Source organism: Physella acuta, unplaced genomic scaffold (genome assembly GCF_028476545.2).
Source record: "Physella acuta isolate Inbredline_101_S28 unplaced genomic scaffold, ASM2847654v3 ptg000646l, whole genome shotgun sequence".
Taxonomy (NCBI): domain Eukaryota; kingdom Metazoa; phylum Mollusca; class Gastropoda; family Physidae; genus Physella; species Physella acuta.
Window position 1 is genome coordinate 110,086 of NW_026732165.1, and position 17,188 is coordinate 127,273.

At 30.2% G+C, this 17,188-nt stretch overlaps 1 protein-coding gene across 4 annotated transcripts; it reads left to right on the plus strand.

The window, feature by feature from the left end:
* Positions 1 to 647: 647 nt before the first annotated feature.
* Positions 648 to 17,169, plus strand: LOC131948442 (ribosomal protein S6 kinase beta-2). Of its 4 annotated transcripts, none has more exons than XR_009388013.1 (18): positions 648 to 875; positions 1,924 to 1,949; positions 2,145 to 2,265; positions 2,591 to 2,671; positions 2,815 to 2,886; positions 3,137 to 3,270; positions 3,499 to 3,599; positions 3,977 to 4,067; positions 4,166 to 4,256; positions 4,476 to 4,517; positions 4,732 to 4,797; positions 4,994 to 5,056; positions 5,530 to 5,607; positions 5,859 to 5,966; positions 6,379 to 6,482; positions 6,709 to 8,727; positions 14,274 to 16,410; positions 16,825 to 17,169. XR_009388013.1 is itself a non-coding variant. In XM_059310047.1 (18 exons), exons 1-17 carry the CDS (start codon positions 771 to 773, stop codon positions 8,692 to 8,694), a joined length of 1,530 nt encoding a protein of 509 aa, XP_059166030.1. In that variant the 5' UTR covers positions 648 to 770; the 3' UTR covers positions 8,695 to 8,727; positions 14,274 to 17,169. The 4 variants fall into 4 exon arrangements, 2 of the variants coding, with proteins under 2 accessions (XP_059166030.1, XP_059166031.1); XM_059310047.1 differs by having other exon boundaries at positions 6,709 to 6,933; positions 8,673 to 8,727; positions 14,274 to 17,169; XR_009388012.1 differs by having other exon boundaries at positions 14,274 to 17,169.
* Positions 17,170 to 17,188: the final 19 nt, after the last annotated feature.

Sequence of the window (17,188 nt, forward strand, 5' to 3'; positions counted from 1 at the left end):
GGCGCCAATGCAACGGTGGGGCCAAAAGAGATTTAAAAAAATAAAATTGATTTTGAACTGCATTACTAATGTATTAAGATTGATTTAAAAGGTTTTAATTGGATTTAATTTTAGAGGCATCCTTTAAAGTGTGGAAAAAGGGCGTCCATAAATGTAATCACACCCCAGGGGGAGGGGGGTGTTCGTAATTTTGTGACGACGTGTGATGAAAGTGGGCGGGGTCAGATTGTGTGACGTTACACAATCAACTTAAAAGAACGGTAGTTGTTGCTTTAAAATAGAAACGTTGATTAGATGGATGTAGATTGTAGATCTAGATATAGATCTAGATCTAGTGCTTTGAGTCATATTTCTCATCTCGCAGCCCTAAACCTAATTTTAAATCACATTGTTTTTATGGTCACATTTATAATCCAGTTTATTGATAAAACCAAGATTTAGGCCCCACTGCATTTTAAAGAGAAGGGTAGACGCTCATTTCAAAATATTATCAAAAAGCCAAAAAATTGAACAAAATAAAAATTCTTGTTAGTCAAGCTTTACACCGGGGAAACCCCACATCAACGTGAACATTTATTGGTCCTTGCGCATTTCCTGTATGAATTGTTAACACGTTTTCATTGGACAATACTTAGCCCGGAAGCACGTGACCTTACGTCACAAGGAATCCCTCAAATTGCGTGAGGGGAAATCGGCACCTAGAGCCTTACTTGATCCTCAACCTTAATTCCAATGTTGTATGATTCCACGAAGATTCCCTGGTGTGAAAAATGGCTGGTGTATTTGACTTAGAACTCACCGAAGAAGGTGGACGATCAGAGGAATTGTCCGATGATGAATATTTTGAGACCGATGAATCTAGTGGGCGCCAACAGGTTAGCACTATCACCACTTTAAATATTGCCCAGTGTCTGAGTTGCTTTCACGAAGCTGCTTTAAAATATTAAATACAATGACTATGAATAATGATCAATCGTTCGTATCATACGGCGTAAATGACTAATTTAATGGGCATCACCATATCCAAATCTAATTGGTGATGTGTGTACTTATACTATAGAAATAAGATGTTTGTCAAATTACTAATCTAGTTTTTGTTAATTTAATTAAAATAGGCCTAAAGAATGGAAATAAAATAAAATGGCCTAAATGCAGATTACAAAGTCTACACTCTACACTAAATAAATTTTTACCAATATTGGAGTGTAATATTCAGAAAGTATGATCTGGGTAATGGTAATGAGTCAACACTTGTACAATTGACAAATAAATTATCAAGTAAAAATCATTGATCTAGGGATTTGGCCAAAAGCAACTGCAATTTAGTACCGATATTCATAAGCCTATTTGAGTTTTGCCTTGTGAAATTTCCCAAAAAGCACTTAGGCCCTATATAAATAATACTGATATTGATTGATGTAGCCTTTATTAGGTTAATGCATTCATTAGCCTTTTTTTCATATTGTGATATTGACAAGCTGTTAATGTTAGTTCTGCCCTTAAGTTTATTAACTGTGCTGTGCACATAATTAAATATACAAGCAAAAAAATTTGACATTTGGACCCACATCAATAGAAGACTATTTTGAAGTATTCCCCGAATCTCAGGCAAAATGTTATCCCCTGCCAGATCTAAACCAACTGGTGAAATTGTTGCAATAAGTTAAAAATAAATACAAAACCAGTAGGCTAACTAAAGATACTAAAGTTGAATATGGGGCCTAATAGCTAATTGGGAAGAAATGTTTAAGACAAATAATAGCCTACAGTTTGTAACGAAAACACATTCTCAATCATTGTAGTACAACTTAGGTCTTATAAAAGTATATAGGCCTAAAGTTTAAGTTTTTCTACAAAAATGTTGTAACAGATTGTATAAGGGGGAGAACTTTTTTTTATTTATGTAAAATTAATTTCTTTCAGGAATATGGAGGTGATGGCTTGCCAAAGTGAGTTACATTTAATTTATTAGATGTAAAGTGTTTTAAACCTATTTTTCATCAATTTGTTTACTTAAAAGAAAAAAAAATACTTTTGTTTAAAGAAGTATTTGGCAGTTAACAATTTGTTCCCATTCCATTATTTTAAATAATCAGTTTGTCCTAAATTTTATCATCGATTGAGCACTTTGTATTTGGTTTCAGTGAGGAGATCATGGAGACTCTGGAGCTGTCAGCCCAGACAGTGAATCCCAGCATAGTTCGGAAGATTGGAAGAGAAAGCTTTGAAATAGTTAGTTTGCTCGGGAAAGGCGGCTATGGCAAGGTAGAAAATAGTACCTTATCTCGCAAGATCTTTTATCTTTCTGAGTTTTTTGTGCTTCAATGAATGCTTTACTTTTTAACACTGTATAGCCAGGCTTCAATAATCTAGCACATCCACTTTTTTGTGTACCAGCTGATATGACTTAAGAAAAAGTCTTAAATATATGTAGAATGATAGAGTTAATACATCTACGACTTGTGTTGCCCATATGCTTCATAAAAACCAATTTAACTTTTTTATCAGTAGCTAGTTGGTTTAGATTATGTTTGGGTTGTGCATAAGATAGTTACTTTAAATCATATCCTTGTTTGATGCATTTGTGAAGGTGTTGTTGGCCGAGATGCTGGATGAGAATAGGAAAAAGTATGACCCCCCACGACTTTATGCTATGAAAGTCTTGAAAAAGGTAAACTAAATCATGTGTATTCTGTCACTTATAATCAGAAATACTATTTATGTTGTATAGCTAATTAATTGTTGAAAATTGTTCATTTAAAATAAGTTGTGACCTTGTTAAGTAAGAAAAATTTTTCACCTTGATGTATTCAGGCCAGTATAGCAAGAAACCAGAAAGACACCGCCCACACACGTGCTGAACGTAACATCCTTGAGGCAGTAAAGGTATTTTACAATTATTTTGTTTAGTTTCTTTACACAATTTGATTTTAATGTTTTCATCTTCATTAAGGTATTTTTTAATAAATTGTTACTATACTTAAACTGTCTTGTTCTTATCTGTGTAGTGTAAGGATAATTTTTTTGATACGTGTCAGTCCTTGTTCATTTCTCCTTATAGTATTTTTTTTTTGCTTTGTAATTTTTGTGTGTCCATAAAGTTCAATTATTAGAAATATTCTTTCACTTTTTTCAGCATCCATTCATTGTAGATCTGCACTATGCTTTCCAAACAGACGGAAAACTGTACTTGATATTAGAATATCTTCCAGGGGGGGAACTGTTTACCCATTTAGAAAGAGAGGGTATTTTCATGGAGGACATGGCCAGGTATAATATCAATTCAGTTTTATAGTTCTAAGCTGTTTATTAACTTGAAGTTTTTATCTCTGGTATTGTTACAACATAGTTAGGATATTAATTTATGTTCCCTTTATTGATAAATTCTGAAATATTTTGAAACATTTTGTTTTTAATAAATTTTTATACCTAAAGCTGTAGTTGTGTAAATATTGTTTTACTTACGACTAAATTGATAATTGTTTTTTTTTTGTTAAGTTTCTACCTAGGTGAAATTCTGTTGGCTATTGAACATCTACACACACTTGGTGTTATATATAGAGATCTGAAACCAGAGAATGTCTTGCTTGATTCTAAAGGTTGGTCTTTTTTTTTATTTTCAAAACTAAGACACAGAATTTAAAAGATCAGTTTAGTTGTATGTTCATTTTAAAAAAAAACCATGTTAAAACTATTATGGTAGCTAATTTTAATCTATATTGTCATAGTTTCTGAAGGTTGATTAGATTTATCTGATATTATTTAAATTGCATTTGTCCATACACATTTAAAAAAATATATATAGTGTTTTTTTTCTAAATCATTTTGCTTAGTATATTGTAGTTGAAATTATAGTTAAAACATTGTAATTTAATGCATTTATTGCTTAAAACAATTATTGTGAAGAAAGCTATCAATTGGTCAATTCTGTGTTCTGTGTAAAATTGTCTGCATAACATTTTTTTTATTGTTGCAGGCCATATTAAGTTAACAGATTTTGGGCTATGTAAAGAAAGTATTTCTCTTGGTGATATAACACACACATTCTGTGGAACTATTGAATACATGTAAGTGTTATGTCGCTGTCTTTCCTGTAGCTTAAATTTAGCTTCCCCCCCCCCCCCCAACTATTTTCATCTGTACATTGTTTAATTTTTATTTTAAGGGCTCCTGAAATAGTTCAAAGGTCAGGTCATGGAAAGGCAGTTGATTGGTGGAGTTTAGGTGCTTTAATGTATGATATGCTTACTGGGCAGGTGAGTTAGAGATGGAACATTTTTTTTTAAGTCTTTCAAGATTTAAATAGTGGAAGTTTTAAATATGATATTTATAATATTCTGTGGGTATATTTAGAAAATACCATTTTTTAATAATGTTTTACGTTTTATTCCTAGCTTTTATGCTTTTATTTTTTAACCCAATACTTTTATTTTCTGATTTATTAAACTGCACAGTATTCATTTTTTTTCTCTTAGCCTCCATTTTCTGGTGAAAATAGAAAGAAAACTATTGATAAGGTAAGGATTATGTTAAAGTTGGTATGTTTTAAAGGTTAACAATAATTATTTTTTTAGTTTGAAATAACACAAGCTCGAAATAATTTAACAGTATTGTTTATACTGGATTTATCACTCCACTTGTAATGTAGCCTGTGCTCATTTCAGTTTCATTTGTACATTTTGTTTCCTTAAATTAGAAAGCCAAATAGAAATAATCCTTATTTTTCTACAGATTTTAAGAGCAAAGCTTAGTCTTCCACCTTACCTAACTAATGAAGCTCGTGGCCTTTTGAAGAAGGTATTCTGTTTATCTTTTGTCTGTTTTCAATGTTAACCTTCAGTTTAGTAACCTGGAACTTGTTGTTGTTGGTTTTTTTGGCTGTTGTCATCATTAATCTTGAATGTCAGTTTGATTACATGCAACTTCTCTGTTTATTATTGTAGTTCTCAAGTATCAGTTTGATTACATGCAACTTCTCTGTTTATTCTTATAGTTGCTGAAGAAGAATCCATCTGAGCGCTTAGGCAGTGGACCTGATGATGCTGGACCCATTAAGGTAAGGATATGGTAGAGTCTATATGTTCTTGGGATAGCCTAGCTATCTGTTAGGGTTGAATGCTGGACCCATTAAGGTAAGAATATGGTAGAGTCTATATGTTCTTGGGATAGCCTGGCTATCTGTTAGGGTTGAATGTTCAAGAAATGTTATGGTTGTAGCCAAAGAGTTTTCCAGTCTTTGTATTGGCCAGTTATGTTTTTTGTTTCACCTGGCATTTAAATGATGTCTTTGTTAAATTGCTGTAATTTTTTTTTTTTAATAAGTAGCCTAAAACATATATAGTTGTAGTATTTTGTCTGGATTTCATACATTTTAGTGTGGAATTTAGCTTCCCTCTGGGAATGCTTTAAGACAAATTTTAAAAACACAATGATGAAGAGAATGAAAATTTGAAATAGTTTGTGATAAAATACAAGTTGTATTATTTTTGTTGTGTGCCTGCTAATTTCAACATTTTTGTTTTCCTTCAGAGCCATGCCTTCTTCAGACATACTAATTGGAATGATCTACTTCATAAAAGAATAGAACCACCAATTAAAATAGGAGTGGTAAGCTTTGATCTTGAATTTTACTTCGCATTGCTGTGCAAAATCTTTTCTGATAAGTTTCTAATTAGTTAAATTAGTGTTCAGTGGCCTGATTAAAGTATTAAGTCCGTGTGTTTCCATCTTTATCTCAGTGTTAAGAAATAGTGAAATCTTTTGTACTGTCTTGATTTATTACAATTTTTTTTTTAGTTTATGCAACCTTGGATTAAATTATAAGCACTTTAAGTTATTTATAAATACTTTAACCACAGACAAGTGCATACGATGTTAGCCTTTTTGACACCAAGTTCACCAAGCAGACTCCCTGTGATTCTCCTGTAGACATGTCAGTCTTCAGTCCCAGCATCAATATCTTTGAGGTGAGTGGGATAGGAAATCAAGTGCATGACATTGGTGACTGACCAGATACACACAAAATCCAGAAATCGAAAGAATTTTTTTATTCAGATTTCTGGCGGAGCATACTTTGACACACTAGGATGTGTCAAAGTAAATTAATACATAATTAGGTTACTTAGGTTGTGAATCTTAAAAATTCACTCCTTCATTTAATCTTGAATATTAGTTATATAAAGGACTTAGCCATCATTTTCTGTTAAATATTACAATTTATATTGTTGGTTTTGTTTGCAATAAATATTTATATATTGGTCATCAAGGAAATAAGTACCATATTTCATAAATCATATTTTTTTAAGTAGATTTTCCCTGCATGTGTTGTTAATTATTTCCATAACTTGAACAAGGAATATCATTTATCTTCTTCCACAGGGATTTACATATGTAGCGCCATCTGTCCTAGCTGACTTGGCCACACAGCCTTGGATCTCTGAAAGAGGACCAAGGTCTCCACGCAAAAGTTATAAAGGGGAAAGGTATTCAAATAAATATTTATCCTTTTACAAATAAGATGATAAGCTTTGTTACAATGACAATGATTAAACACTTCTGGGTATGCGTGTCTCCAAAGGTAACAGGATATATATTACTTCTATATATGCCATCGATATTTGCTTATCAAGCCCCTTTACAATAGATCTTTCTATCTATTATTACTGTGTGGTACTCAATTATAAGAGGTATTTTATCTTTTAACTTCAGCTACATGTTAAACAATGGCCTAGAAGGATTTTATCAAGCTAACGCTGCAGCTGCCCACGACATCGCAGCCCAGAGAAACCGAGGACCTCAGCAGTGCCACGCACCCACCACAGTAGTTGCTTCATCCCGCCCACTCAACGGATATGACATGGAAGAAATGGACACGAGCGGAGCGGCCGGTGGAGCCCCGCCCGCCACATCGGCGATCCCAACACACCATCACAGGTCTAACGCTACTACTTCTGCTATTTTACCCATCGCCAACCCCCAAAGACAACAGCAAAGGCGCCGAGCCTACCCGGGTACACATAACCGCCCCTCACACCTTCAACGGCTTGTATGATAACGTAGCTTTAGGAAATCAAATTTTTTTTTCAGTTTTAGTCATTTTCTTTTTGTAACTCATTTATTTTAAAAACTAGTAAACAGATTTATTGCTTGGAATATTTTTGTTTTACCAAGCTAAACCGGTGTCTGAGTTATGCAATTCTACAACACTCAGACCTTCTGTGGAATAGATACCATTGTGCATTAATTATCATCTGGTTTTTTTTATACACTGGTTATGTCTGATTTGCCGAGTCAGCTCATAGATTAGAAACTTGGGACTGGGTGTCTTATTGCCTAACACTTCTTGCCACGACACATTTCTCAACACATTGGATGGCGTGTTTTTTTTTTTCTCCTCTTGATAGCATTTGAATGGCAGCGCGTTAGGGTTAGCTAGGTTTTGTGATACTCTAAGTTAACATTCCACAAACATCGGGTGTGATTATTTGTATGTACAGAGGTCAGTAATCATTAGCTGCCCTGGATAAAGAATAAACAGTTTAGTTATAAGACATAAATTTGATTCTATGCTATAAGGGCTAGTTAAAGTGTTATTGGGTTACCCTTGTAATTGGGAGAGGGGGTAAATTCAATGGTTAAGAGAGGGGTAAGAATTATTTTGAAAAATTTTTTAATCAAAAGTTGAGTTTGGTTTTGAGCATGACATCAGTTTTCTTCTCAGCCTGATTGGGCTAAATAAAATGATCATAGACAAAATTGTATAATAGCCTATGGCTGTAATTTAACTGAGCTATAAATATGGAGCTCTTACACTGTTGTGTACCCAGCCTCTCACTGGTGGCATTGGTAACACGTCTCAACCGGTGGTTCTGCTTACCTTCATCTCAACCGGTGGTTATGTAGGCAAACATAAAATCTTTGTTTCAAAAGCTCATCTATTTAAGAACTTAAAACAATGAACTAATGGCACATTACAGTATAGTAGTGAACTAGCTTTCTTCTGTCTGGTTAGGTGGAAGCTTATCTCTAATACTCTGATACTGGCATTTGATTGTGTGCATAAGATGTGTTGTAGTGTGGGCTTGTGTTGATGGCATGTCTGTGTTGATATCAATCGTTCAAGCATGTTGATAAAGAATTTTTTAATCAGAAGAAAAAAATTTTGGTTGGAATATATTTTTCTCCTTGATTTAAAAAACTAGATTTTTATCGTCATTGCACATTGCTTTAATTACTGTCCTCATAATATTATGCTGTGAGCATAATAATTATATTATAATTTACAATAAATACATTTATATTTTAACATACCTAAATTATTTGTATCAAGTATGAAATCAATTACGGTTGCCTTTTTCTCCAAATAATTGATGATTCATGTTTTCCTTAATCTTTTTTGTACTATTCATGGCCAAATCAACACAAGTAATTACCTGTTGTTTCATTTACATATCTGATTAACATTAAAAACTTAAGTTTAATAGATTACTGTCGTTAAAGAAATATCTTCCAAGTTAAACTTCTGCTCCTGCACTTAACAAGAATATAATTCCATTTATTTATAATTTTTATTTGTGCTTACTTAATAAATTACACTCAGCTCTTATGCTTGTAAATACATTCTTTAAAAAATCCCCCTGTACCCCCCACCCCCCAAATTTCTTTCATAACAGACGTTCCTGTACCATTAGCTAATGTGATGGAACAATTGTAATATACATTCTCTTGGTAATGAAGTGTTTTCATCTATTTATAACTCCACCTTCTAGCCAGTATTTAGGTGTAGCTGTGTGTGTAGTTGGGAGGCTGTGTGCCCACAGAGCTAGCTAACACACCAGTCTTGTGTGCTGCATGAGTTTTTGTTTTGTTCACTAGTGTACATGTTTTCTAGCAAGTTTTTTTTTTTTTTAAATTATTATTTTATGGTAAACTTAACCCTAACTCAAACCATCCTCAACTGTTTTTTTGTTTTATTAGTTGTAAACAGATATATTTTAAAAATACTTAACTTTTTTATGATGGGTTATTCTTAGGCTTAACTAAAATATTTTATTACATAATATACATGTAAAAGTTGAGGGTTTTTACAATATAAATGGGGCAATTTTTTTTAAGTTGGGGGTAAAAAAATTCTTTTTCACTTTTGAAAACACATAGCACTACAGCAGATAGTGTGAAAGTTATTTGTAGTCTGCATGTGTTGGATTGAGGATTAGCTATGCTTAATTATACTGAGGGTTTTGATTGGTTGTATCCACAAGCTTTAACCAATCATTTTCTTACACATGTATAGGTCTACTTGCCTGCTTTAAAATAAATTCAGTATAGTAGGCCTAAATAGCTTGGCGCTCACACTCTAATCATTCTTTATCTAATCAAGCACTTACCAGCCCCCCATCTCTCTAATTGCTTATTATATAAAATGTGATTTTTATTACAACCTGTGATTTGGCCTAAACTTTCTTGTAGCATTTCTCACTGGGGTATGGTCTCATCCCAGTTTTTTAATTTCTGTTAGATCTCACTCAGATTTATATTTTTAATAGGCAACCAAGAAAAATGGCTTTAACATTGAGTTGTGTGTATTTTGTTTATGTCGAAGTTTCTGCATGGTGCAGAAGCAAGCAATCAAATTATTTCTCTTGCAATAGGATGTCTGATTTTTCAAACAACAATCAATTTTTGAAACAACTTTTTTAGGCTTGCTTCAAGCATTGCAGTAAACAGATTTAAAAAAATATTTTTACAGTAAATTGTGTACTGATGTTTCTGTATATTGCATATTTATTGCATACATTTTATTTTTAAACCTTGTAAATAATTTGATTAGCATAAAGGCTTGAGCCAAATGGCAGGATACATTTGGCGTAACCAGTCGATGATATTAAACTATTTAAAAGTGCTGAAAATTTTACAGTTTAAAACTGTTTATCACAGATAAACAACAAAATAGAATTGTATTTGTTTCATATTAAAGGATTTTTTTTTATGTCAATTGATATCAGCATTTAAATAATTTTATTTTAAAGATTTTTTTTAACTGCAAAAAGCCAGATGAAATGTTCCTGGCTTATTCCAGATTTTTTAGCACAGGTTTTTTAAAATTTTAAACATAATGTTCATGTCTGAAACAAGGAGGCTTCTTATCTAAAACATAAGGGACTTATAATAACACCAGAGCTGCATACTTTCTATGTCTATTGGAGCACAGTACTAACATTAAAAACCAATAACCTATTTATACATTACACACTTAATGTATGTTACTCAACTACTGACCAATGAATTCTGGGAATTCACATATCTCAGGGTTATTTGTGTATATCAACTGCTAAAGCTATCGTCTGCACTGTACAAGTTTTCCTTAGAATAAGCTTCTGAAATTGACATAAAAAGAACCATGTTTTTTTAATTAGTTTTTAAAGTAATAGAAATTTTAGGTTGAACTTTAAAGATATTACATCCAGTTTTCAAATGTGTAGAGAATTTTTTTTTAAACTGTACATAACTGAAACATTTATTTTACCATATTTTAGTTTAATTTACGTTTTGTGTATTACCCATAATGCTGTGTTTGTCTTCCAAAAGATTTTGTTTGTCCAATCGGAATGATTTTTCTTTGTACTGTAATGTGATTTTATTTTTCTTCTTGTGGGGATTATCAAGAAATCAGCTGAAACAGACTTTTTCATATTTTTCTTGGACAAGAAATATTTCTTACTGCTTGTAACTCAGTGATCCACCATACCATCGGCTGTTACATGACCCTGCCTATGGTTACTTACTAGTGAAGTGTTTTTAATAAACTGCATTGGTGTCTTTCATACCAAAATGCGAGGGGGCAAATAACTGTCATAGGTCTGTTGATTTACATATCTTTCACTGTTGTGTAAATGTGTTGTTCTAATTGGAGGGAGGGGAGTCGATAGATTTTGTGAAGAAGTTCTGTTTAAATCCAGCTGGAATGCTACTGGCTGTATGTGTGGGTTGTGTGTATGTTATTTTAACAGTTGTTGTTTAGGATGGGTATTTAATGTCTGTAGTAATTTTCTTTAACATCAGAGTTGAACATTTTTTTAAATCACCTTGTGTTTAAATGCTTGAAGAAAATACTGTCGTTAAAGACACAGCAATATTGAGAGTCCTTTGAAGAATTTACTGTTTCAAGTGAAGATTTTACTATTTCTAGATATTTTTTACTACTTAAGTTGAAGTAAATGGATTGAAAATATTGTTTATACTATTTTACCAAGGCCTTACAACTAGCTAGTGTGAAGAAGCAACAATATTCATTGGCAGTACCTCCTGTGACAAAAGACACTGAATTAAATTGACTCAATTTTACCTAATTGTGAATAGTCTATTTCTCTAGCTAAACAGATGGTGTAATGGTGTTTTGGTTGCATGAACACAAGACATATGATAAAACTCAAAAGAAAATGTGTTTCGTATATACTGTACATTGTCATTACTATAATTTTTTTTTTAAAAACTGTATGAAGTGAAATATGTAACAATAATTTAATGACAGTGTATCTGTTTTGAAAAAATATTTTTGATGATTTATTTTTATAACTACATCTTTCTATCTATTACTGTAATGTAAATGTAAAAAATATTATTTATTTTGTTTCATTCCTTTTGCTCTTTTTCCCTTTGTTTTTTTTTTTTACCCCCTGATGATTGTAAACTTATTTCAGTTTCTTGAGTCACTCAATGACTGCAGCATAGGTTTAGCTTCCATACATCCTTGATATTTATTTTTTTGATGACCAGTAAATTTTGTTTAGCTTTTTGAGACAGGGTATTTTGAGTTTAGTATATATATAAATATATAAAAATATATAAACAGTTAAAAATAAGTTACATTATTGCGCATATGCATTACCTAACAGTTCTCTTACTTCAAATAATAAAACTTCCCATGAATACTTATCCTTATTGCTATTTTAATGTGCTGATTAAAAAATGGGCTTTTGATAACTTTTTAACGCTCTACACATTTGGTTACATTTGGAATAATCAGCTGATGAATGGATGCTTTCTCCTAACAATTTTTTTTCAGAAATTTGAGTTATGAAAAAAAAGGCATTTCATCACCTTATAAGCAATAGCTTTTGTTTGTTTTAAAAGTACTAAAGAAAATAGATTACATCATATAATTACATACTTTGTGGATTATTATTAAAGAAAATATTTGTGTTAAGGAAAGCATAAAAAGATCAGAACATTTCTTTTTAATAAAATAAAACTGAATAAAAACTATGGAAATCCTAACTCCAATGTTTGATTGTTTTGTGTATTTATTTCTTTTTCTTTTCGTGTTTGTATGCAAGCATGCCTTGTGTGATTTCAAACCTAAACTCAAACAAGACTACACTAATTCCCTCTTAGGTGAAACAAGAAACTGAAATATTATTACCTTCAAACTTCTTTTCTAATTTAATGATTTTTTTTTTCCTTATCTATCTTTCAGTTGAATTTGCAATTTTTTTTGTATCACTAATTATTCTAAAACATATCGTGAAGAAAACTCAGTCAACGTAGTGGTGGATTGATGTGAACAATGTTTTTAGACATCTGAAAAGTGAATCTAGGCAAAATTGCCATTTACTTAAGCCTATTAAAATCTGTATTTGGTAGTCACTATTGTACCATGTCATAAAAAAACACTGTAAAATTACCATTATTTTCCATGGAATACTTTTTTCCCCACAGCATATTTAAAGCAATATTTTTATAGCATCTATCTGAAATGCACCAGTCATATATGAATACATATATATATAAATATATATTATAACATCTATTATACATGCACACATACAAATCCCACATACTTTTCCGTATCTAATACTTCCAACCCCATTGATAAAAGCATTGCTTATTCTCTCTCCAAGCACTGTAATCTAATGCACTGTTGTCACATAATTGTCATGGATGATTAATTAAATGTGTGCAGAAACTATGATAATTTGATAACCAGTTGAAAAATCTCGGAAAATACAATTACTTCATGTGTTGAATTATTACAATAACTCAATTAGTTCAATAAATTAAATGGCCACAATAACCACTAAGTTGGTTTAATTAATTTATCATTGTCAAGCTCAAATAATTAATTACTTTTTATATCTAGCTAAAATGATGCTTTACTCAACTTAAAAACATTGGTTTCATAAGTGCTAATAAGATAATGAAATGTATTTAGTTGATTTTTTAAAGCTTAAAAATACAACTAGTTGTGTCAATTAGATTTTTTAATTAGTTGATAGCAGATATATCAGGGGAACTGCATCATCGTCTACATGATAAGTATAACATTGTGTGCATATTTATATTTGTTAAACTAAGCTACCTTTTCTGTATACTCTTAATAACTTTTATAAAGTTATTTTTAACTGGTGAAGGTGGTTAATTAAATACGCTAGCTGTAAATTATATTCATATTCTTTCTTAAAAATAGAACCTTGTTACATTAATTTAACGAATAATGTATTAATAGATTGACTAGGATCCATTTTTAGGGCCTGTTTGTTTATTCTGAAATGTTAAAAAATATGCCGGTTAAATTTAACTTTCATAATTAGACTAGAATTTAATTTGGAAATTATTTAACCCACTTTTTAATACATTTTTATCTAAATTTATAAAATTTACTTCGCTAACCTCAAATAAGCTATGACTATTAACATTAGCTTATAGTTATGCATTATTTGTAGCAATTAATACTTTGTTCACAATCACTTAAATCTAAAATCTTTTTTTATACTATGCCAAATGCAAAAAAAAAAAAAATGTAGTATTGTTTATAATGCTAAAGCAATTACTACTTTTTGTAATGTGCCTAAAATATAGTACTTTTAATAAATATAAAATAATGAAAGCTTACCACATGGTTATGGGATTATATTTTTCCAATGGTTTTTCTTTGATAGAAATAGCATCTATCTGGCCCATGTTTCGTGCACTGTTAGCTGCTAGTCAGTGGTAGTGAGATATTTCTGAATAAGTAGAATTTTCCTTGCTTTTTTTAGCCTCAATTTTTTTCAAGCTATCAACTGAAAAAATTTCTTTTAATAATTTATTAAAGTAGTTATACAAGACAGACTTTTTAAATTTCAAATGTTTTAATTAAGTGAATCAAAATTAATTAATATTTCAAGAATAATTTTATTAAGAAGATATAATTTAAGTTACTTAGTATCTTAATTGCATATTCTTGCTTTTGCAATAACAGCTTATTATATATATTTAATATTTTTCTATTTCAGAAGATAAACATCAACCACTCGCTATCTACCAGAGGAATTAAAGTCTTTTCAAATAAATGTTCAATATTCCATATTTATGCTGAATGTGTGTATTGAGAGAGGAAGGGTAACTCCTGCATCAATTTATTATAGAAGTTTGCATTTTTTTTTTGTCTTAATTTTTTTTTTTTTTTTTTCATTTGAGAATTTTTACATGTTAAAAATAATGTCTCATACATGTTAATTTTTTAACCTCATAAAAATAGCAATACTTTTTGTTAACAAAACATTTTTAAAAATTTAATGCATAATTATTGTAATAAAATGTATAACAGATTAAATTATTAAAATAATGCTTCTAAAATTTACTTTACTACTTTTATTCAAATCAAAATGGTTCAGGTCACATCACAAGTATGTCTGTCTTTCTAAATTTAAAGTCAGAAAATGGAACCAAGAAAAAACCAAATATGCTTTAACTCCAGGGCAAGGAGTTTTATTTTAACCATACAATGTTTGTAATTAACTTATAAAACTAATTGTTTGCTAATAAACTATTCTCTTTGTTGAATCTAGCTTTATTAATTTAAAATTAAAATAAGGAAAGTATAATTGCAATTTGACAAGAGTCGACAAATTTTCTAATAGATCAAATGTTCGATAAAGTTTATTATAATTATATACAGTTTTTTAAAACTTTATTTTGGTTGTTTTTACCAAGTTTTCTTCCTTCAGCTAGAGATTTAAAAAAAACTTTTGTTGTTCATGTTTATATATTGACTTCAGGCTTTAAATATCTGTAATTCTGTACAATTTTATCAAGACAGTTTACTTGACGTTGATAGGCTAAGTAAATTTAAAATTCTGTAATTAATAGTGATTGGTGTAAAAGCACTTTGTCTTTATGATTAAATTTGAACTTGATTGTAACATTAATCTGCCTTGAAATGAAACTTACTTGATATCTTTTGATGGTGATATTGGTGAAATATTTTTCTCCATGATGTCAATACTGCTTTTTATTTTTATTTGAATTTTAGAAATGCTTTATCTCACAGTAAGTAACATAATTTCCTAACAAATCCAGGCTGTTTCTTCAAACACACTTTCTGATTTTAGTTCTCATAAATTAATTCAAAATTAACAAAAACAAACTGCATTTGTATACAAAAAATCTCAACATACATTCTTATTTAAATGTTACTCTACTTAAATAAAATACAAATTTAAAATTATTATGGCAATTATATTTGTTTCAGAGTGAGCAAAATTTGTTTTTATTTTTTGGGGTAGTTTATTCTTTCAATAGGGTAATGACTTTTGAATATCATGAATAAAGCAATTGTGTATTCATCCTTTTCCAAGTATTTTTAGTTCATTTTTTCCTCTTAATCACTGAGTATGTAATAAATTTCTTTTATATTACAATCACTAGCAACTATGATTGCCTCTAGAATCTATATGTGATTAAGATTAATCGTTTCACAATTTCAAATTAAGGTGAATTATTTAACAATTTAAAAAAAAAATGATACTAGCTGATCAAAATAGTTGATTATGTGCACAGTGAAAAAAGGTTGAAATATATTTCCAACAACCAACCTAGTCATGATTACTAAATAGTCATATTTCTGTGATCCTAAATGCAACATTTTTTGTTTCGGTAATGACGGTAGGCCTACCTGTTTTGTAATAACCCATACATTCTTAAAATATATGTTTCATTTTAAAATGCTATAATTTGTCATTCAATATTCATTTATGGATTTTCTAAATGTACAATAGTTTAGTATATAAACTGCATTGTCTATTTCAATCGAAACTATGCAGTTTTGATAAATACTTATTTTCCTTTCTAGTAAAATTATTTCTTATTTAAATGTTATTATATTTTTTATTTTTATTCCTTTTTTTAAATTTCATATTTTTCATTATTATTAAGATTGTAGAAATTTGTTTTAGAAACATCCTGTTATTGTTTTGTGAAAGAACATTTAATTCTAAATATCCATCAAACTCTGGATTAGCTATGACTGAATCAAGTATCAAATTATCAATGCCTCTAACCAATTGAATCGTAGTGATCATTTTTATGACAGCCCATGAAGGAAATATTAGACCGTTTTAAAAGAGTGGAATCTAATTTTTACTGACAAAAGTATGTAACAGTTAAAAATTAGTGATTTACTTTAAGATTATTACATTTTGCTTAAATGTATGCTATGTAAGATGACAGTGAAAAAAATATTTTAACTTTAAAATTATTATGTTTTGCTTAAATGGACGCTATATGTGTGTTGACATAATGATGATGATAGTGGTTAACTTTAAGATTATTACATTTTGCTCACATGCACGATCTATGTGTGTTGACATAATGATAAAATATTATTTAGTGATTAATTTTAAGATTATTACATTTTGCTTACAAGCATGCTATATATGATGACTGAAGAATGCAAAGTATTTGTTAATAATTTTTTTGTATGCTCCACTATAATATTTTTACTGCGTCTAATTTGAGGTATTATGCTTTACTAGAAAAATTCTGAATCAGTTTTTCATTCCCTAGGTTTACTTGAACATATGTAGGAGGGAAATTAAATATTGGTCATCTACGACAAGTAGTCAATTATTTACTCCATCTATGGATAATTACTGCATAAACATATCAGCATTTCCGGGGACATACAAGTTTGTGATGTTTCAAGGTGTATGGGTCTTCAAAGATTTCTCCTTTATAAACAATCAACGCTGATTTTTGTTTTTAAATGAATATCACACCCAATTCTTGTTTTTGGTATGACATAATACTTTAAAAGCAAGATTTGTACAATTCATATTGGTTCTTTGTTTTAAAGTATGCTGATTTCATAATGAGATGTCTTTGTCAAGTGGAATAAATATGATCAGTTCCTGTTCGAGTTGTTTTGTTA

Bases quoted from the DNA above. Each gene is read 5' to 3' on its own strand.
- LOC131948442 (XM_059310047.1), top strand. From the start codon at position 771: ATGGCTGGTGTATTTGACTTAGAACTCACCGAAGAAGGTGGACGATCA. The intron at 2,887-3,136 runs GTATTTTACAAT...CACTTTTTTCAG, and splicing joins ACATCCTTGAGGCAGTAAAG to CATCCATTCATTGTAGATCT. The intron at 4,257-4,475 runs GTGAGTTAGAGA...TTTTTCTCTTAG, and splicing joins ATGATATGCTTACTGGGCAG to CCTCCATTTTCTGGTGAAAA.